The sequence below is a fragment of the Catharus ustulatus genome, chromosome 12 (assembly GCF_009819885.2).
Source record: "Catharus ustulatus isolate bCatUst1 chromosome 12, bCatUst1.pri.v2, whole genome shotgun sequence".
In the NCBI taxonomy this organism is placed as follows: Eukaryota; Metazoa; Chordata; class Aves; order Passeriformes; family Turdidae; genus Catharus; species Catharus ustulatus.
The window spans coordinates 21635784-21657940 of NC_046232.1; the positions used below are offsets into that span (position 1 = coordinate 21635784).

Below are 22157 nucleotides of genomic sequence, written 5' to 3' on the forward strand. Positions count from 1 at the left end.
GTGCAGAGTTGCATGAGCAGGCACCTGGCACTTTGGGGATACAGGAATGTCCTTTCACATCAGCTGTGTGTCAGTGTCTAATGTTTCTTTTAATGCTGGACCTTTGATTTCCTCATTTTACTAGAGGGGAGCCCAAGCACTCAGATCTCTATTGATGCCCCTAATGTATCTTGTAACAACGTTGCTTTGCCCTATCTTACATTTAAACTTTCTTTTTTCTTTGGAGACCCCAATACCTGTTTCTGTTGTGAAATGACATTAGCCTCAAACTGGGCTGCTCCACAGCTATCTCCCATGACTGTTTTATGTTCTGCCCTCACCCTTTTTCTTTAGCTCTGTCTCCCAGGAGGCCTCTGAGAAAATAAAGAATGTACATTCTTCCTTCCTCAGCACTTCCACTCTCAGGATTTCTCAACAACAGACAGAAGAGTATGGTCTTTATCCTGTGTCTTACATTTCTTCATCCTAGCCGAAGATTTGTTATCCTTCCTGTCTGAATTATGTTTGTAGGCCCTTTGTGGCATAGGTAACCTTGTGAACTCTCTGGAGGATTCTTTATCTCCACCAACTGTTATTTATTGCAGTGAACACCTTCAGGGCTCGTGCTCCTTGCCTCTTGCAGAACTGGGTTAGGTGAGGGTATTGGAGCAGAGCCTGTCCTGGAGGTGACTGGAACAAGTGTCTGCACTACACAGAGTGGGCAGGGCTGCCAGGGCTTCTCCTGAGGTGCTGCCAAGCTGCAGGGTCAGTTTTATCCTGTCAGTGTGCTGGGCAGACATCCTGTCTCAGATTGCATCAAGAACTCTTACTTTCTGCACTTCAAAGCATTTTTCCTTGTCTGTTGAAACACACACAGTTCCTTTCCAGCATATTTTTGAGGTCCTTGGAGGAGACTGGGGGGGGTCACAGAATGGGAACCCCAGCCCTGAGGAGTTGAGAGGCTGTTAAACTTGAGAGGTGCAGAGCAGGAGGCAGCCTCATTCCATATACCCAGGGACTCATCTGTTTCTTCCTGCTCCTCTGACAGTTCAGGTTGGCTTGGTTCCACCAGGCATTTCCAGGAAGCTGGGATGAAGAGGAAGATACTTTGCTCTGATACTCTGCTGGTGTCAGCAGCAAAGGATTTATTCTGAATGGTCATGATGCAACTTAGCTTTGAGCAAGTGTCTTACATGCTGAGATGCCTATTTCTGCTCATTCTGGGCTTGCTGGCAGTGAAGTCCAGTTAAGGGGACAAATAATTCAAATCATGATGCAGCCTTTCCTTTGGACACAGCCTGTCAGAGGTGCACGGGGGGCTGCTGTGGCAGGGAGGTTCTGTGGCTCCTGGTGGCTGCTGCAGTGTGTGCTCCCTGCTGTGGGGACAGGGGGCTGTGCCAGGTGGGGTCTCCAGCGGTGGCACCTCTTTAATGGAGATTCTGTTGGCACCACTTCGATTCTGTTTGGCTTCCATCAGCGGGGGCACTGTGCCAAGCTCTGTGCCGAGTTCTCTGTCATGGCTGTGTATTTTAAGTGTCCCAGGCTCAGCAGCAAAAATGGCAGCTGCCAGATACTTTTCCTCCTCTCCCCTCCATGTGTACCCAGGTGCTTGCTTTCAGATCTGTTACTGCATGGGATTGCTTCGTGGTGATTTTCTTGGGCTAGAAGAGATGACCTGAGGCCTGAGTGTGCCTGTTGTTTGATTCCCAGAGTGCCCAGCTCCTTCAGCCATGAGTGTTCCTGCATGGATTTACCCTGCTGTTTCCTCTATTCATTTTCTGATTGGGTCTCTTTCCAGGTTTTGAAGGCTGTTCCATGGTTCCCACCATTTATCCCCTGGAGACCCTGCACAACTCCCTCTCTTTGCGGCAGGTGAACGAGTTCCTGACAGCCGTGTGCAGGAGCTGCAGCGAGTCCCACGTCCAGTCCACTGCAGGTACTGCTCAGGTGGGCTTGTCTCTGGCAAGGCAAGGAGCACTCCTGGTCTTTTACATTCTCTGGACAGATCAGGCTGACAGGACTGGAGATAAGTGCAGTCCCTGCAGCCTGTTCCAGACTGTTCTAGCCCAGGAATGAGCCATGGGACTCTGCTCAGAGCCATCCTAGTCCACTTAGTTGACAAATAATCAGTCAGGTCTGTAGCTGATGAGTACAGTGATGAGGATACAAACTCCAACTTTGTAAATCTTAGCCTCAGATTCCCAGGAGCTAGTGGGCAGGCACAGCTCTGAATTGGCACTGACCTTTAGCTCTTCCTGGGGCACCTGCTTATGACTGCTGGGCTATGAGGCATTCCTTGATGTCTGTTGGAATATTACTGATCTGTGTATTTTTTTTCTTGAAGCTTTGTTTGATTCAATGATTGGCAGCCAGATTCCAGGAGACCCCTTTATGTCCCAGCGAATCCTGTCATCGTCGTCCTTGCCATTGCGCCAGCGTTCGGATAAGCCCCCGTGGTGTGAGTGTGCTCCCTTCTCAGGCAGGGGAAAATGTGATGGCAAGGGAGGGAAGTTTATGAAGTCAGTCTGATTGAAAATGGTTGTTTAATTCTCCTCCTTTATTGTACTAGATACAATCTAGGTATTTCTCTGATTTTGCTTATTGTGCAATATGACTAGAATAAGCATTAGTAGAGAATCAATATTTCTTTCTCTAGTGTTGACTCTCTCTCAATACTCAGGGACTGTGTGTGTCAGGAACCAGGAGGAGAAAATAGAAGCTGGGATTGTTCCATAATAATAAGGGAATTAAATAAATTGTTTTTCATTTTGAAGCCAAACATCACACTTCACATTTTGCACTGTGACAACATAATCCACTCTTGGCTGTATGCCACCATAGCACTGGATTGCAAGATGGAATTGTAGTCTGCGTGCTTGGGTTTTCATCTGCTGAACTACCAGAAATGCCCAAGAGCAGCTGCAAGCTGCTGACAGGTCACACAGCATATAGACAACCCTCACCTCTTGGTTGTAGAACTGCGGGACCGTGGCAGTGGGGACATACCAGCTACATGTTTTAAAACTTTTCTTCCTCTTTGCAGACAGCAGTGGCCCCTCCAGTACCGTCTCCAGTGCAGGCCCATCTTCCCCAACTTCTGTGGACAACTGTGCTCGTTTCAGCTTCACTGAGAAACTTTCCATCAGCCCCCCAAAAAGCGAGGAGCAGCTGAGTAGCCAGTCCCCTGAGCAGGAGGAAAGTCAAGCTCCAGGCAGAGGGCTGGATGTGCACGGGGCCGTGTCTGGGCTGCCAGTGGCAGAGCCAAGTGCCCCAGAGACCCTGGTCTGGAATAAGGGCCCAGAGCCTGGCAGGATCCTGGAGCTGCGCAAGAAGGAGCTGGCAGGGGAGGACACTAACCCAGAAGAGAACAGCATGGGGGAACTGGATGAAGAAAAACCATCTGGGGAAATTTTAGAGCCAAGTGACATAGGAAACCCTGAGCGTGGGGAAGGGTTTGACCTGAGGCTGGTTGGGGAGACAGTGAAGACAAGTGAGGGGTCTGTCAGGGGAATGACTGGCCTGGATCAGTCGGGGCTGTCCAACGAGATCCTGGTGCCCTGTGAAGAGGAGCTGCAGGGAGAGGTGTTGGATGCAGAGCATACAGGCAAGGAGCTGCTGGGGGACAGTGCTCTGCCAGACCAGCTTCTCTCTGGTCACCTGTGCCAGTTGCAACCACTGCTTCCTGAGAAGGAGGAACTGCAGGTGCTGTGTCAGAAGGATCAGCAAAATTAGTGGCTTACTGGACAGCACACTGCAAGCACTCGTAGCTGAAAGCACCCGGCTCCCTGCACGGCACCTCACACAGCTGGCAGTCTGTGACAAAGTCATGTCCCAGGACTCTGTGGTGTGGAAGAGACGGCTTTGCTCCTCCGCGAGTCACCTCTTTGCCATTCAGCAAGAATGTTTGCCTCATTAAATGAACAGCAATGCAGTCTTGGTACTGGCATGGCACCTCCATGGAGCTGGGACATGGTGCTGCACTGGCATCCCAAGGGCTTTGTGCTCACTGGGCCAGCAGCATTAGAGGACTGGTACAACCAAGGCTTTTAGGGTGGCAAGTCCAAAGGGGACAGATCCTCGCTCGTGACTTTGGCCCATAGCCTTCAGAGAAAGGCATTCTGGGCCCAAAGCAATCAGATCCATCACAACCACCAACCTCCTCTCTGTTCCTTCCTTCTTCCTCTCTCAATTCCCACTGCTGGCCACCAAAATCAGGTCCAGGGAGGCCGTGGCAGGAGAACCAGCAGAAGCAGAAAACATTCTGAATGAGTGTGGAAGAGTAGTGAGAGCATCAGGTTTGACTGCCGCTTGCAAGGAAACATCCCTTTGGCATAGCCTTGGATGTTTCCCTGCTGGGCTGGGGCAGGCAGGAGCCTGGGGATCCAGCCTGAGAGAGGTGTGCAGGGAGGACACACACAGTTTTTTTTTTCTTGTCCCCAGGGATCAGGCTGGGTACAGCTCTGAAGTCTTGGTGACGGATTAAAAGAAACTGCTATTTTGACAATTCAGGACTATAAGAAACTAAGAAGGAGAAATCTTTATTATATATAAAATGGAAAGTATTTAATGGATATTTATGTAAATGCCTTGTGAGCACAAGCCTGAGGGCAAGATTGATACGGGTGTCCCTGCCGCATCCTGGTGCCGGCCAGGGCTGTGCTTCCCATCCTCCTGTATTTATGGACAAGTCTGCGTGTCCGTCTGTAGCTAGGGTCTGTGTTTTTGTGAAGCTGTGCCCAAAGATCTCTATGCTGTGTTGTGACAATGTGTGTTCACAGTAAATCTATGCTGTGAGTCCACTGTCTCTCTGTTTCTGATGCTGACTTGGCAGCAGTGTGTATGTGCCAAAGCTTGCAGGTGCCTGGAACAGTAAGCCCTGCTCACGCTCTGTCGTCCTGGAAGAGTAGCTGTAGCTGGAGTCACACCTGGAGTAAATGTACAGGCTCCAGGCCAGGAAAAAAACCTCTTTTTTTCCTGCATGGGAGAACTGGTCATACTGGGGAGGAGCTCCAGGCTTCCCAGGTCTCAGGGGGGTTTGTGGTAGAATGAAGACACTGGGATGGTGTGTTCAGCTCCTTTCACTTGGTCCACACCTTCCTGTCACTTCAAGGACATCCTGGGTGTCATGTCCTTTTCCTCATGTCTGGTAATCCCAAGCTGCTAGTTTGGGCATGTGGGAAGGGTCATGTTTCCTTGCAGTGGGAGTGGAGCAGTCATGCAGCTGCCCAGAGTACAGCACTGGCTGGGGGGCACCCAGCCCCTCCCAGCAGGCTGTGCCTGCCCTGCACTGCTCTCCCTGCATTGCACATCTGCACCAACTGAGACCTTGGCCATGGAGCTGCAGCCAACCCTGACCCCAGCGCTGGCTGAGGGACCACAGGTGACTGAGCAGCATGAGATTTCCCCTCGGGCACTGCCCAGAGCCCTTGCCCTGCACCCTTGCCTGGGCAGTGGCCTGTGGCACCTGCTGCCACCAGCACGGCTCCAGCAGCCCCATCCCTGCTGAGCAGCAGCCATACCTCCTGCCAGGACCTGTGTGTTTCTGTCAGGGGACAGTGCCTGGGCACGGAGGTTGCCATGGTGGGCGCAGCAGCGCCTGTGCAGGGTGTCATTGCTGAGAGGGGCATGGGGCTCACAGGTGCTGACCCCTGCAGAGCCTGATGCTTGTCACTGCACACCTTTAGGAAATGCACTGCAGTCACAGGACCTTGCTTAGCTGGAGTATGGGCAGAGACAATGCTCATTTACCTGAAAAATAATTCCTGGTTTATAGTAACAGCTCATGGTTCCTCCCAGCAGCAGCAGGCTTGGCAGTGCCCTGGGCTCTCCATCAGGCCCTGCACATGCTGTGGGGTGCTCTGTGGCAATGGTGGCCTCTCTCCTGAGGACTGTAGCACAGAACCTGCTTTCTTTTTCCATGGCATCCACCTGTGTCATTGTTTCCTTCTGAGGACAGGCAGGCAGGAACAGAACTAACTGGGCATCAGCCTCTCCTGACTGTGTGCCAGCAGAGGCAGAGCAGCAGCTGTCCCAGTTTTCAGGTAAGTAGATGAAAGAGCTCAAAGAAAGTGAGTTCCCTTGTTGGAGGTCAGGTCAGAGTTCTGCAGAGGTACAAAAGCCCAGCTGCTGCAACGGGGTCAGGCAGCATGGAATCCCTGGCATGCCTGTGCCCAGGTCCCAGGTCAGCAGGTGTGCTGCTGCCAGAGACCCTTCCAGCTCCAAGAGTGCCAGCAGCACTGCGCAGAGTTGCCGTTCCCAAGGAGTTCAGGGACAGGAAGAGGGCTGCAATGGAATGCATGATTTGGGAATTGCGAGGAGTGACACTGTTGCATGGCAGACAGGCCATGCCAGGCTCCTTACTGGATTATCAGGAGCTGCTTTTCCCCCTACAGCCCTTAGCCAGCTGTGCAAGAGTGCCAGATGTTCCCCACTGGTCACCCTGCTGGGGCCAGGGGCTGGCTGTCCAGGCCAGCTCTGTGGCCTTATGTGCATGTCCCTTTCCTGAGTCACAGGGAAGTTTAGCAGCTGCTGGTGAAGGTGGGGTGTTGGTGGAAAAGCTGGGGCTCACCTAAGCTGAGAGGCATGGGAAGGTGGCACGGCAGCTGTGCCTGTGTGCTCCCCCCTGGAGCATGGACTCACTCAAAGAACAGCTGGAAACCACTGGAGATCTTCTGGTTCGCAATTAATGTGGCTTTATTGTTAATGTGTTGGGCTCCTCTCTTGACAGCAGTTAGTTACAGAGTGTTTCATGTGGAAATGGGCAGAAGGACAGAACTCAAGGAACTAAATTCAAATAGAAATATGATGGTGAAGAAAAGAATCAGGGCTCTCTTCTTAAAACATTTAGCATAGAAGAAGCTAGGAGCACAAGATGCCATTTCAATACAGTTAAGACGTTCACTTTTTTAATTATAGGTTTAAAATAGTATTTTTTACCTATTACATACAGGAAGATTACACGTTGTTGCCCACATGCAGAAACAAGCAAAAGCAGAGTTTAACTGTTTCTCTCTATAGTGTTGTATTACCTCTGGCTCCGGGTGGGTCCTGCTGGCTCCTGTGGCCTGAGCAGGGTCAGACTCTACAGATCAGCATTTTCTTAAGTCTTTTTTCCCCATAGTTTTTTTTAAGATGGAAGGAGGTGGAGGGGAGAGGGAGATAGTGAGAGAAGCTCAAGGCAGAGCAGATTGCAACAAAAACTGAAAAAAAATGTGGAGCCTTGAGGACGCAAACTGGTGTAGGATAAAGGTAGCCAAGCAGCAGAGCTGCAGAGGGCAGGAGCAGAGCGTGGAGGGCAGCATTCCTCCTGGAATCTGCCAGTGGCCACACTCCCACCCGGAGGATGCAGGCACCTCACAAAGCCTCACTATACTGCTGCTTAGTCAGAATTGCTTCAAGTTTAAAATTGAGAAAACATTCATGTGTGGGTCTATCTAAAGTTAGTGCATTAGCTTTTACATCTAGCTACGCAGAGGGATCCCAGGAGCCAGTGAGGGCCATGCTTGTGCCTCTGGTGTCTGGCATCCTGCAGCTGCCACCGTGGCGGGTGAGCCAGGGTCTCCCCACAGCCCCCAGCATTCCAGGGAGGGGCAGGAGCTTCAGTGCCTGCAATTGCCAGGACCAACATTCATGAATGCTGACCCCATCGGGGTACAGAGAATGACATTTATTATGCTGGCAGACACAGTGTGATTCCATGGTTAGAATGAACACAGTACAGGGCAGGGGTTTGCTAAAGCCCTGAGTAAGCTCACATGCTCCTAACAAGGGCCATAGCCAAAGAGCTGGCTGTGCCCTGGGGAGGCTGCTGGCCTCAGGCCTGGTCCTACAGCTGCTGGGTTGCAGACACAGTCTTGCAGAGACACTTTTGCTGCCCACAAGTTCTCTATGGTCTTCTCATTTTGTTTAAATTGCAGCATGTTAGTAATTGTACTGAGAAACCTCTGAACTGACACTAAAAGCACATGGTATCATGTTAACGTGTATAAATTAAAATATTAAATCAACACAAAATGCAGCTTAATATAAAAAAAATAAATATATAAATTAAAATGCAAAATAGACCATTTCCCTAGAAACTCCATTTTAGTGCTAGGAGCAGGTTCTAAGCAGCATTTTCTTCATGTCACCTGCCAGAAAACTAGCACTGAGACTGAAGTGTCCCAGGCAAGTGCAACACAGGGTGTGAGGATGCTCATGGAGTCAGCCCTCTGCTCAGGGCCAAGCACAGCAGATGGAAATACTTGATGCTGACTGTCAACAGTTGCAGCACAACTTTCCATCTCATTCCTTCTTCCCCAGAGCACAGCCTGCTGCCACTCTTTGTCTTACAGAAAAGCTGTCTTTGTGGTAAGATCCTGTCAGTTCTCCTGGACGTGGCAGAGGCTCACGGATGCTGCCGGCTCAGTGCACCTCAACACCCCAGTCCCTGCTGGGAGAACGTGTCTCCCTCGCTGAAACAGGTCTGTGAGCCAAGGATGGCTGTTCAGTAGCCACAATGCACTCAGGGCACACGTGGGTGTTTCTGCCAGGACGTCCAGAGAGCAAGGACAGATGGCCAGAGGGAACAAACTGGCACCACTGGGATGAGCAGCACCTCACCTGCGCTGTCAGCACCTCCCTGCCACGGCGTGGAGGAACTGAGAATGACTACACTTGCTGAACTCCTTCTCCCCAGAGTATTTTGGGAAGGGCCTTCTCTTCCCTCACACCACAAGTTCTCTTCCCCACGTCCTGGACACTTGGAGGGACAACAAAAAGCTTGAGCGCAGCTCTAAGGCTTGGACCGTGGCCCACAGGCAGCGAGGAGATGGCTGCTGTGTGCAAGCTGGCACACTGCAGTGGCAGGGCTGGGCACCAGCCGCCCCCTGCATGGCCTGCATGCTCCTCAGCTGCCTCACCACACTCCTCCAGAGCCTTTGGTTTAGGGACAGGGAGGTTTCTTGTACATACCGGGCCAACAGTGGCTAAGGTTTTTTCAGCCCTTCTGCTGTTGAGGGGGCTGTAGTTGTGCGTTTGGATGCTCTTTTTGTGTACTCGTTTAGGCCACAGCCTCTCTGTGCCTCCTCCTGGCACACAGCTGGTGTGCAGGAGGCAGCTGGCTCTGTGTGTGCCAAGCTCAAGTTAGCAGGTTAGGAATGTGCTGAACCCTCCCCTCCCACCGCCAGGCCTTCATTCCAGCCCCCTGAGCACAGCAAACAGGTGCTGCAGGATGCCACAGGCAAGCACTTGGGACAGAAATCTGCCAGGCTGGCATGTGGTGGTCGTGCCTAGTTGGAGCACAGCCCCCCTTGCTCAGAACACCTCCTGTATGCTCAGGAGGGGAGATGGAAGAATGACCTTCACTGTCACATTACGGACAGAGGGTTTTGTCTTCCCTCATCTCCCTGGTGCAATTTCTTTGCAAGTTAGATTTTGCCTCTGCCTCCCATGCACTCTCTACATGCAGCAGCAGCACTTCAGCCCTCACCAGAAAGGTGAGGTTCATGGTGCTACAGGTTAAATGGCAAGGCAGCCAGGAAGAGAGTAGAACAAGCTCTCACAGCAGCAAGGCAGCCAAGATAGTCTACAGAAACTGTACAGGCAGCAGAATAAAGCAGGGAAGGTAAAAGTGCCCCTGGCCTGCAACTGCTCTTGCACAAACTCAGCTCAGTCCAGAAAATTACAGAGCCCTGCACTTCTTCCTCATGGCATCCAGTGCTGAGCAAGATGGATACCCGATTGCCTGACAAATGGGAACCATGTAGAGGACTAAACCAGAGAAGAACTGGACTGTGATTAGATGGTGTCTCTCATGTTGCATCGGTGATTGAAGAGTCAATGGATGAACAAAAAATGTGGGAGATTTAGAATTCAATCTTACAGGCTGGAAAAGATTCGTCCTGCATCACAACAGTGCTGCTGCTTGCCAGTACCATGATGTTTAGCTCCTGCTGTTTCTCATGGGTCTGTTGGTACCATTCTCGTGTCACCTCAGTATCGTGTGTTGGGATCAATGTCACCTGGGAAAAGAAAGCAGCAGGGATGATTGAGAACAACTGCAGTGACAAACAATGCCCACAGGAGCTGAGGCTAAAATTTCTTGTTAATTTTGGAACACTGTACCCTTGGTACTATTTGTTCTATTTAATGTCTTTCAGATGTCGGGTTCTGAGGCAGAGCTTTATTTTATACAGTACCAGCACAATGGGGCTCTGAACTGGCTGCAAACTGGCAGCACTGACACCATAATGATGAGAATGGCTGCAGTGCAGGGCAGAGCATCATGCTCTGGAGCTCCAGAAACAGCCTCAGAAAGATCCTTCAGTGTGAAGAGGAACAATGCTGGCAGTGTCACTGCTAATGGACACTTTGTGCCCATTGACCCAACGTGCAGCTCAGGGACCTTGAAATATGAGGCTGCTTCATCTGGAAGAACATGTACACCTTCCTGTATGTGTCTTGAGGTGTGCCCACCTGGGGTGTCCTGCAAGCCTTCCTAACAAGAACTGTGTTACAGAACATTCTTGTTTAAAAGCTCTCTTAGTAAGTTCCTGTCAGAAAAATCTTCAGCAAGCCAGGCTAACAAGAGATGCCACTGGGTTTGGGACACTGATGAGAATTCAGTTTGTGATGGTGCTTGAGGATAGGCTTGAGGATAGGCTTATCCTGCAGTAGGTAGGGAGGAGTGTACGATCTCCCAATGCTTCCTCCCCTCAGGAGGATGTGGAAAAGAGGGCATATCTGCTTTCATTCATACCATTTTGCAGGTGTTCTCCTCATCATCAGTGCAAGCAATTACTCTGCTGAGACTGCAAAACAGGGTATTTTGCTTCCTCTCAGTGTACTCCCTTGGGTATGGGATACCCATCTTCTTCTGAGCACTTGTGACATCAAAAGCATAATACACCCCTTTTTTCCATGACCTACCTGCAGGTTCTCTCCCCACTGAGACTTCCCTTCCAGAAGTGCATCCAGCACTGCACGGCTTGGCTCTCCGTTGGCTGCGTCATTCCCACTCACAACATAATAAGATGCTCGAACCCGCTTGAAGAACTCTGGGTCTGTGTTCTTCCCACTGCAGTGGTTGGGGATGTAGGCCAAGTCCACGTAGACAGGTGGACCCATAGGCACAGACAAACTGCTCTTAGGACTATTGGAAGCTTTGGAAAAAAGGGAACAAGAGGCCATCAAAACCTTTTTGCAAGAGACAAACACTCAGATTAACACAGAAGGACTTGGATTCCAGAAAGACTTTTCCATTGAGGCAGTGAAGTTGAGACTTATCCACGCTCCACTGCTCAGCAGTGACCTGGGTGCATTTCTGAGGCAGTGCCGTCACAAGTCTTGGGAGGGAAAGGAAGTTCTACTATTTTTTGGAGAGGGATTGGAAAGCTTTTGGATCAGCTTTTTTTCTGAGGAATGGAATAAAAAATCTCCATTATTATATTTTGCATCCTAATTAATATTTAGTCTTAATTTTTGTTAATAACCTACATTTGCTTAAACACACACACACACACCCTCTCCCCCATTCTGATGCTTTTGTATGCTATCCTAGCAGCATACAGTAGTCTTTCTGGAAGGTCCATCCTGATTTCCTGCCATCCCTGTGAATTGCTTCTACTCCTAGGACTCTACTGCTCTTTCATATCAACCTCTTGTAATATCTCAACCTTATCACTGCTTATAACTTTTTATGCTTGACTGGGAAGACCCGTTCTCTGTTCTGCTATGTTTAACCCAGTGCTTTTCTCTGTGTTGGACCTATAGAGATAATGCAATTTTCAGGAAGGATTTCTTACCAGGATTTGTTTTGATGCCATTAACAAGGCTCTTGCCAGGGTTGCTGTGACTACTCCGGGATAACTCATCCTCTGGCATCAACACACCACGTGGTTTGGGCTTTTCTCCTCCATCTCTTTCTTTTTTGGCAGTGACAGATTTTGGAGATTTGTCTGATGACTGTTTCACAGGCGTGGGTGATCGTTTTCCTTTCACATCTAATTTCCGGGCAGGCGAAGAAGATTTGGGTTTGCCCAAAGGCTTCCTCACACCTTTGTTCTTGTCTTTTATGTCTTTCTTGGAAATTTTATCAGTTCTGCTCATGCTTTGCTCATTTAACAACATATCAGGGTCTACCATGCAGACATCAGGGTGAGGAGGGTGGGGATGGGGATCTACCATTGGAACAGGCTGAGGATCGTGGCTGGACCTAGAACTGGCATGATGAGCATTCCCCACAGCTTTGTCCACTGGGAGGAAATCAGCATCTTCATCCGAGTCCATGTTGGCATCTGCTGTGATGGATGGACATTCCTCAGTCTCAGGTGGGACATCAGAGTCTGACTGGGAGGTTCCAGAATCACTCACTGATGTTGGAGGCGTTTCCTCCACTGTGGCACTTTGCATGGGGCTGCTCCCAGTGTGGGGTGGTCTCCCCTGCACTGAAGGATGACCCTCCTCCTGTGAGAGGTCACTGTCTTCAGAGAGCTCATGGGGGCTTGGGTTAATGAACGAGGGAGAGAGTTCTCCCTTTCTCTGCTTGTATTCACATGAGGAAAATTTCTGTCCACAATCAGAACTGCCTACTAAATGGGTCTCCATGTCATGGGAAGCATCTCCACAGTCCTCTGTTTTTTCACCCCTCTGCACACCTGGGAAAAATGGTTGGAAAGTGTTTTCAGGGGACATCAGAGAGGAAGGACGGCTTTGCCTCTCTGTTTCCTCTTTGCCTGAACATGGAGAAAAACTGCTGTCAGAATCAGGACTTCTTTTTTCATCTTTTGGCTCTGCTGCATGGTATGTGCTTTGGAAAGCTGGCAGACTGGTGCTCACCTCTGTTGGACCATTGGCTGTGGTTTCATCTTCGTGCTGACGATGAGAAAATGATGTCAGCACATCAGGGAGAGATGTCAGTGGCGACGGCTGTTCTGCAAATGCTGCCTTCTGCTCTGGGCTGCTACCACAGTGCTGCTGCTCTTGCTCTGCACTAAACGGTGTGAGCTCTGAGCTCTGGCACTCTCTACTACATGGCAAGGTGTGGTCACGCATGGGACCACAGGAAAATGGAGCCTCATGTTCTTCAGCAAAGACAATGTCTTTGGTCTCAGCTGTATGTATTTTCACAGCATTATCTGGAACCTGTGGAGACACATCCCAAGCACTCCTGGTACCTGCTTCCAGTCCTGCACCTGTGTATGTGGAAAGCATATGGGAATAGAAACTTTCTGCTGTAGTCAGTATCACAGGAGTGGTGGCTTCAGATGAAGGCTCCTCTGACAGGCTGGAAGAGTCATCTTTCAGCTGCTGCTGGGTCACAGACTCTTTCTCCACACCTTTGGAGAACACCTTGTCTTCTTCATATGGACTCAGTGGTGGGAATTTAGGAAAAGATGAGTCAAGGCTGCTGATTTTCTCAGAAACCTCCAAGTACTCATCTTTGTTTCCCTGGTCTGAGAGCAAAGCACAAGGAGACTCTAAAGAAAGAGAAATATCCCCTAAAGGGCTTGCTGAGGTTTGCTTATGTCTGAATGTGCTGGTTGTTTCACTCTTTCCTAGCAGGGAACTCTCAAATCCAGAAGAACTTCCCATCCCTCTGCTCTCCCCCCTGGGGCCCTGCTCATACACCTCTGTTTGCTTGCTGGAAGCAGATTTCAGGTATGTGGCTTGCTCCTGGCACTTGGAGGACACCGCTGCACTTGGATAATCTGATACCCAGAAATGGGATTCCTTTGTGGATTTTTCAGCAGCCTCTCTCTTTTGTGAAGAATCATGGCACATTTTGGAAGTTCGCTCATCTCTCTCCATGTCTGACATGTCACTGTAACCAGCAACACGTGTTTCCACAACAGCAGCTGATGCAGCTGTCCTTTCATACTCCTCTTGCCAGCCTGGACTAGAGGGAGAAGAGGCAGCGGAGCTGGGTGAGAGGGGCTCCTGACATTTGCTCTGCAGGAAGGGGTCTGAGACAGGGAACTTGCTGATGGCTGAGATGGGTGCACAGACGGTGCCTGCAGCTTCAGCAGGGCTGTGCAGTTTAGACTCCTTTTCAGACTTCTCCTTAGCACCTTTTTCTAGCTCTGAGTCACTTGCACTTTCTTCTCCTTGACCTGCTTTCTCATAGTATGTATCTTTAGGATTTGGGATTTCAGATTTCAGGGACGAAGATATCTGCTCCTGGCTAGACAAAATTATGTTCTTATCTGGACAACCAGCATCAATATAGGTGGATGATTTTCCTTGATAAAAGGTGCCAGTTGTGTCGGTGGGAGAGGCAAATGCTGCACTCGCAGATGATGGATGCAGTGCAGAGTCCACTTCTCCTGGCAAAGCAGAAGACTCATTCAGTTTTTCTTGTCCCTCTGATGTCCTAGGCTTCCCTGTTTCAGACAAAGGCAAATACCTTTCATGGATGTCTCTATAGTCAAAAACCGAATCTGCTTTATCCTGAGGGGATGCTGGAGATGACAATTCCTTCTCAGCAGAGGTATAAAGGCAGGACTCTTCTTCCTTTGCAGACACGTGAAAATTTTGACCTTTTTGAGAGTTGAGTGCTGTCACTGGCAGCTTGTCAGTGTGACCTGGGCTGTGTGCACCCATGGCTGTGAAGGGCGAGGGTCCCGCTCCAGACACAATTATCTTCTCATAGATGTCAGCATACTTGAAACTTCTTTCATCTGGGTAGGGAGTTGGTTCTCTTTCTTCTGGCTCTTGTCTTGTGGGACTGTCATCACCTCTCTGTGGGCAGACCCCTTCCTCATAGGAATAAGGCTCAGGGGAACTCCTGGAGTAGATCTCTGGAGGATACACTTCTCGGATGGTAGCACCCACAGCCCCAGCACAGCCCACAGCATCACTGCTTTTTTGACTTGGGCCTTGTCCTGGAGGGGAATGTGCACGCTGCCCTGACAGCCCAGCACTCCCTTCTGTGGACTCTGCAATATATTCTGCAGCTTTCGTAGGCTGCAACAGAGCAGATGCTGCTGCTGTCTGCTCTTTTCTTCCTGTGGAATCATACAGACTCTCGGTGGATTTGCAGTCATCCTCTTCCCTGCTATCTGACTTGTATTTGCAATCTCTTTCCTGATCCAAATCACTGATGTCTGATTCTCTTCTTTCTGTCTTCGATGGGACATCCTCCCACAAAGGTGGCCTGCTCTGATCTAGCTTGCAGGGCCTCTCTGCTCCTGGTGCTGCCTCAATCTCCTTTCCCACTGCAGGCAGGGGAGATGTTGCCAGAACTTGGTCTAGTGACTTTGCATAGATATCTAGGACAGCTTTCTCCTCATCATCCAAGCAGGAGCAATCTTGTTTAGAGGTCAACAACAATTCCTGCCTTTTTTTGCTTTCGGTTAAAGCTTTGGCCTGATTTTCCTCACCAGGGACATACTGAGGAGAAAGAGGAGAACCTTCCCCTTGTGTTCTTTCTGGGACAGTGATGTCAGCAGGAGTCACATCCACTTCCTTTGTTTCTGACGTAGGTTTGGTGCCTTTCTGTGTGTCTTCTTTGTGATCAGATGACTCCACCTTCAAACATTCCATTTCTGCTTGCAGCAGCGTGGGTTTATCTTCAGCATGGTGAAGCTCTTCATCCTCCTCACTGGGTATTTGCCCCCCTCTCCCACTGTCTCTCCCTTCCTGAAGATACCCAAAGGCAGAACCCCATGCTTCCCCTTCTGCTCCTCTCCAGGTATGGCTGCCAGGCACTGCAGGAGATTCCTCCTTTCCCATTTTAGGAAGGTATTTTGTTTCAAATTCTGGTACCTCATCCAAGAATGTACTTTCCCTCTCTTTGTCATATCTCTGCCGCCTTCCCTGAACCTCTTCTACCTCTTCTGGAAACCACACTTTTTTCTCATAACTTAAATCTTTAATGCAAAACTTTTCCATTTCTGGAGATTTTTCTTCTTGAGCTTCCTTGAACCTGCAAGATTTTATGCCTTCAGTAGAAATGTCTGAAGATGTTTTATCTTCACCTGGGCTAGATTTTGTAAAATGTAAGTCCTTTGCATCTGGGGACAGCTCCTGAGAGTCCAAGCCTGCATTTCTTCCCCTCAACAGGCCCTTTTCTGATGCAGAAAATAAACTGCTGTCATCTGGAGACATTTCTTCAGTTGAAGAATCTCTGGGTGAGGTGTCTTTAACTGAACTACTTTCTGGGCAAGGAAAAGATTGTGATGCTTCTTTCAGATCTTTGGCAGAAATTTCGAGTGATTTTTCATATGTAGCTGGGCTCTGGTCTGTGAAACCCATGGACTTCACAGCTTCTGAAGAGAATTTGTCAGTGCAGTTGGACATAGTTTTTTCTTTTGCAGTTATCTCTTCTGTGAAACTCAGAGCTTTGATGTCTTCTGGATAAATTTCTTTAACAAAAACATCTGAAGAGATTTTCCTGATGGAACTCTCAGTGAGAGAAGTGGATTTGATCTCTTCAGGGGAAATATCTTCAATGGAAACATGAGAAGATTTCTCTTCTTCTGAGGTGTCTTCTGTGAAATATAGCAGTTTTCCCTCTTCAGTGGTAACTCTCTTAGAAATATCTGAGGATTTTTCTTTACCAATCATTTCTTCTGTAAAAGAAGGTGATTTGATGCCATCTGGTGAAAATTGCAAAGGTTTGTCATTTTTAGATGTGCTTTGGCTTGTGAACTGTGGAAAATCCACATTTCCTAGAGAAGTTCCTGTGGTTGCAAATGGCTCAAAGGACAAGTGTTTTGGAAATCCCATTAAACTTTCTGTCATTGTTTTGGTTCCTTGTTCTTTTTCTGGTTTTGTGCAGGGATGCTCCTTGTCCTCCCCGATCACCACAGTGTCCTGCTTGTGGTAAGAGAGCCAGGGCAGCTCCTCCCTCCTCACAGGTTCTCCCTGTACCTCCTCCTCAGGAGACACTGGAACATCACTGCTCAGCTCGTGCTGCACAGGTCCAGGCTCTTCTCTTTGACGTCTGGATTTGGCCACAGATGCCTCATCTTCTCTGAGAGGTTCACTCTTGGCTCCCTTCACCACAAGAGAAGTTTGGCCTTCCAGTTTCTTGGCAGCAGCATCCGTTTGTTTTTCAAATAGATCCGAATCTACTGTTTCCAGCTTTTCCTCCACTGGTGACTGGTGGAAGGGCGTGTGCCCGGCACTGGTGGGGCCCGAGGGAGTGGGCGAGGCCATTTTCACCGTGCTGTCATCGGGACTCGTGCACCGCTCCTCAGCCTCTGCGGAGTCAGCCTGGGAAAAGGGTGCTTCTTCCGTGGATAAAGGCATCACCTGTGTGGGAACACAGATTATCACGTTATCAGGGCATCCTTGAGGAGCAAACACGGGGGCATTGTAAGGCCCTCTGAGTTTCTCAGGCATCTCAATATTTGGAGTCCCATCTTCTTCATCTTCTTCATCTTCCACCTCCTCGTGGAGGTCCTTTTTTTGAGTTTCCATTTTCCTCTCTCCTTCTGCTAATGCATGAAAATCTTCAGGGGGTGGAGATTTAAAACATTTGTCTTCCTCCAAGGATGATGTGGGAGAAATTGTGCCAGCAGAGGGAACATAGTCAAGACCTTGGGTCGCCTCAGTCCGAGAGGAGGGCATACTGTTTCCTGTGTCCAGAAGTAAAGAGCTTTTCCCAGTCTCTTCTGTTTGTGGTGCTGTTATGGATGCAACAGATTGATCCTCTGCTACTGACGTTGCAAAAGATGAAAGCTTGTCACATTCAGTGATGGAAGTAGCTGAAGATATGTGCTCCTCCTCAGCTAGAGGTGCTGCCACAATGTTTGTAGGATATGCCAGGATTTCAGACTCCTGCCCAGCATAGCCCTTGGCTGAAGGGTCAGCAGGAGGCATGGCCTGTATTCCATGTACTGCTTCAAAAGAGCCTGGATGATCAGGAACAGAAATGTTATAGGCATTGACATCATACTTCAAGTGTGGGATCCTCTCTTCCTGTTCATCATGTATTTCTTCATCAGAAATGGTCTGCTCTGTTTCTGAGTAGCCAGGGATAGTTTCATCTTGGATATAGGAAACATGTTCTGCTGTTGCTCCTGGTGGGACTGGCAGGCTGCTCAGATATGACTCTTCCTTTGTTACGTCTTTTCCGAGTAACTTGATTTTCTCATCCATGAAACTAAATTCTCTTTCCTTCTCTGCAATGGTAAACAGTTTATCCTCCCTATCATCATGTTTCAGCCCAGAGAATTCTCTACTCTTCCCCACTATCTCCTCTGTTTTCATGTGCTGCTGTTCTTCCTTTTCTTCCAGTTCTGCCTTTTCTATCACATCTTCTCTCTTTTCCTTCTCATTCTCTTCCTGTGTCTCTGTCCCCTCAATATACTTTTCACAAGTTTCTGCTTCTCTCTGTTTCCTGTCCAAAGAGATTTTCTCCTCTTCCTCCTTTTCTTCCTCTCTGAACACCGGTGGCTGAGCACCCTTTCCCAAGAGGTCTGCATGTGATGGCAGGTGTTCCTTCTCAGGAAACACTGCAATGTCCTTGCCCTGCTCAGCTTTTCCCTCCCAGTATCTTATGTCATGGTTTTCATTTATTGTTTTTCTTTCATCCTCTATTTTTTCAGCAGAACCTCCCCTTAGCTCCCACTGATGGAGTGCCATTTCCTGTGCTGCTGATTCTTTTTCCGTATCAGTAGTAGTTACTCCCTGATCAGGGGTCTTTCTTTTTAAAATCAGATCCACTTCAAGGTTACTCTGACCAGTCATATCAACAGTGTCTTTTATATCCGCTTCAGGTACTCTCATAATCTTATCACTATCCATATCAGACAGTTCTTGAGTCACCTGCAAAGCCCCTCTCTCCTCATGCTTCAGTTCCTCAAAGTCCTTTGTAAGATCTTCTGGTGAAGACAGGACTAACCTCTGTTCCACTACGGATGTCTCTCCTGGCTCCACTTGTACCTTCTCCATTGGTAATGTCTGGAGGTCAGCAGGTACCTTTTCAGGTTCTTTTTCAGGTTTTACTTTGATCTTCTCAGTTTTGTGTCTGCCTGGAAGTTTTGCCTTGTACAACGTTTTTCTTACTTCTGGTGTAAAAGGTTTCAAGTCTGGTTTAGGAATTTTTTTGAGCTCTGGTTTGTTTTCTTTCTTTTTATCATCTTTCTTTGAATCTTTTTTCTCGTCTTTCTTTCCATCGTCTTTTTTTAAGTCCTTTTTCTCCTTCTTAATCTCTTTCTTTTCTTTATCTTTCTTCTCCTCTAATTTGGAAACTTTCTCTTTGAGATGCTTTTTTCCAACCTTGTCTTTTGCCAATTTTCTTTTCTCAGCTTTGAGAGTATCACTTGTTTCTGTCTTTATCTTTTCATGTTTAACAGGTTTCTCTGGAACTTTCTCTGTGTGTTCTTTAACCTTTTTCTCAATTTTAGCATCCTTTACAACTTCTGGTTTTACTTCCTTAATCCCCTCCTCTACTGCTTCTTCCTTCTTGACTTGCTTTGTCACAGGTGGCTTGGGGGAAGACTTAAGACTCTCTTTACTGTCAGTTCTTTGTTTAATTTTGGTCTGCTTCAGCACAGGTGGAGGTATTCCAGAAGTGATATCTTTCTGAGTAGCCACTGGATACCTCAGAAAATCCAGGTGCTTGAGTTTCTCAAGACCTTCCAGTATCTTATTTTGAGGAGCATTTCCAGGAAACAAAACTCTTACAATTTTCTCTGTTGGGCTGGCTGGTAGCCATACCACTAGGGCTGTGATAGATGTGAGATAGGGAACGGAAATTTCACCTTCTTTCCCATTTGCAAGAATGATGCCAGTCTTTGCTTTACTATTGCCAGCCCATTTCTGCATTAGAAACTGCATTTCTTTACTGTCCTTGACAGGGTTCAGTATATACATGTCCAGCTTACCCACTCCCATTTTGTGGAAGAGTGTGATGGGCTCAATGGTGTTGCTCACCACCCTGTAGAGAGGCTCTGATTTAATGCCCAGTCTGTTAAGATACTGCAGTGTCATACACGCTTCTTCAATGCTCCTCTTTACCTTCATGGAGGCTTCAGGCATCTTCAGCTTTTCGGGAACATTAAAAAAAACCACCCCCAGCTCAGGAGAAATTAGGTTCTTCATCCAGTCACTGTAGTTGGTAGAGCCCTGGGATTGTTCCTCCTCTTGCTCAGCGACCTTCCTCTGCAGCAGCCCATTGATGCCAGGCAGGTTGTCTGCACCAATGTGGGTGAGCAGGATTGAGTCAATCCTATCCAGGTGCCTAACCAGCTTCCAGAAGCAGGATTTCCTCTCAGAGCCACCATCCACAAGGATATTAAACCCATTGACAGCAAAGAGAGCAGAATCGCCTCTTCCCCCAGGGAATATGTAGCAGCAGGGCTTAGAAAGCTTCAGAAAACCCCCTGAGGTGGGTGGCTCCAGGAGATCAAATGGAGATGGCACGTCAACTGTCTCAGAGACATATTCTGCAAATTCAGACACCCCATCCATTTCTGGCAGAACTGGATCAGGATTCAGTTTCAGATTAATAATGTCCTGAAATTGAGGATGCCCAAGGTTGCTCCAGGCTCCTTCTCCCAGGCACGACACAGTAAGAGAGGCCTTGGTATCTGAGTCAGAGTTGCTGAGAATCTGGGTGACCTAATGAGATAAGCACAGACAAATAAAGGTCAAATAAAGCTTTGAGACCTATATAGAGCTTTAAAAAAAAAAAAGAAGAAAAAAAAAGGCAGCTAGTTAATGCAGAAATACTGAAGATACCGTGAGCACTTTACTGATGCAAAACATTGGGGGTAGATGAAATAGTTTGAAAGCCCATGGAAAAATCAGTGCATAGAGCTATGCTCTCCTTTGAAATTCTTAATGTTGATGGGCTGTTATGGCTTCTGACTGCTGGGCGTGTATTGTGACAAGATCTCAGGAAAGAAAATAAAATAAGAACCACTGTGTCCTCTTTCCTTACTTCTTATTAAATCAGGGATATCAGTCCCTATCTTGGGCTCAAAAGTAGCAGATTGGGAGTGGTTTTTTGTGATTTGTGAATTCTAACCCTGAGAAAACCTTTTCAATGCTACGTGTCACTGACTGAGCTTAGCCTCACTCAGTAGGCTAGTCAACACCATAGAGTATTTTGTGCAATTCTAGTGACATAGGACTTTCTTTTTTATTTGGATTAATTTGCTTATTTTGAAAGCCACTACTCCATCTTCGCTGCACATACAGGGACATGCCATGTGATTAATAATGTAGAATAAGATCCATATAATTTCCAAGGCTCCTTACTGCTATGCTGAATATATATCAACCAAAGAAGTGTAACAACTCAACTTCCTAAGTATCCAAAATATTTGCATACTTCTTTACACTGTATTCTTTTGCTTAGACAGTCTTTAAGTGACTAATTTCTGTCCATTTAAATGGATACCAGAGATAAATCAGAACAATCAGCTTTAAATAAATGAAGCATATTTGCTGATATAATTAAAGCAATAATAATATCAATTGTTGAGGTATCATCTAGCCATTCCTGCAGCAACTATATATTCAACGAGACGGAGACATTCTAAACAACACGATCAGTGGAAATAAAGCTTCTCAAAAACCAGAGTAGTATATCTGCATCAGCAACCAGCACCAACAATGTAAATCTCCCAGAAAAGCCATCCAGTATCTAGCTGAGATAATCGGCACTGGAGCAGAGATACCCTGTAAGGTTCTCCAGGCCTCACTGGACAAGTCCCTGACAAACTTGCCTTAACTCTGCTCTGTGCATAATCTTGGGCTACAGACCTCTCATGTGCCCTTCCAAACTGAATGATGCAACAATTCTGCAATTAAATAGCAACCTCTGTGGTTGTGTCACCATCATGTAGTTACTTAATCAGCATTTATCCAATCCCTCATTATCCAGTGAACATTCTGAACCTTGTGAAATTGCTTGGTGGACTGATCATGCCATGAAGAGAAATACACACATTTTCTAGGATGATGATGGCCTCTCTTGGCTGTTTTTAGAAGCTGCCCACAGTTATGTTAAGACCCGCTTTAAGAAATTTTGAGTGTTTGCCCCCTGCAGAGCAAGTCTGGAAGGTTATTTCAAACTGAACACTTAAAGGAATCACCCATGCCTGCACCTTGGAAAACTTAAGACAGAGTTAAAGCAAGATTCCCAAGACAATAACAATAATTATATATAGTATGCAATTTTTTTCTGGATTTCAAACCCATCTGTCTGCAAATCTGCCACCTGAAGGAGGGCGCAGGCTGCA

General features: G+C 47.9%; 2 protein-coding genes across 10 annotated transcripts in view; one reads left to right on the forward strand and one right to left on the reverse strand.

Moving 5' to 3' along the window:
• The window catches only part of PPIP5K1 (diphosphoinositol pentakisphosphate kinase 1), a 41557-nt gene extending 36779 nt beyond the window's left edge, over positions 1–4778 (forward strand). For all 7 annotated transcript variants that reach the window (XM_033070897.2, XM_033070896.2, XM_033070899.2 and 4 more), the window contains 3 exons: positions 1778–1915; positions 2324–2437; positions 3023–4778. In XM_033070897.2, the coding sequence (XP_032926788.1) occupies positions 1778–1915; positions 2324–2437; positions 3023–3711 (941 nt within the window). In that variant the 3' untranslated portion in view covers positions 3712–4778. The remainder of the gene's footprint in view (positions 1–1777; positions 1916–2323; positions 2438–3022) is intronic.
• Positions 4779–6648: 1870 nt separating this feature from the next.
• The window catches only part of MAP1A (microtubule associated protein 1A), a 47716-nt gene continuing 32207 nt past the window's right edge, over positions 6649–22157 (reverse strand). For all 3 annotated transcript variants that reach the window (XM_033070893.2, XM_042779684.1, XM_033070895.2), the window contains 3 exons: positions 11763–20529; positions 10888–11120; positions 6649–9980 (listed from right to left, as the gene is read on the reverse strand). In XM_033070893.2, coding sequence (XP_032926784.2) covers positions 9825–9980; positions 10888–11120; positions 11763–20529 — 9156 coding nt within the window. In that variant the 3' untranslated portion in view covers positions 6649–9824. The remainder of the gene's footprint in view (positions 9981–10887; positions 11121–11762; positions 20530–22157) is intronic.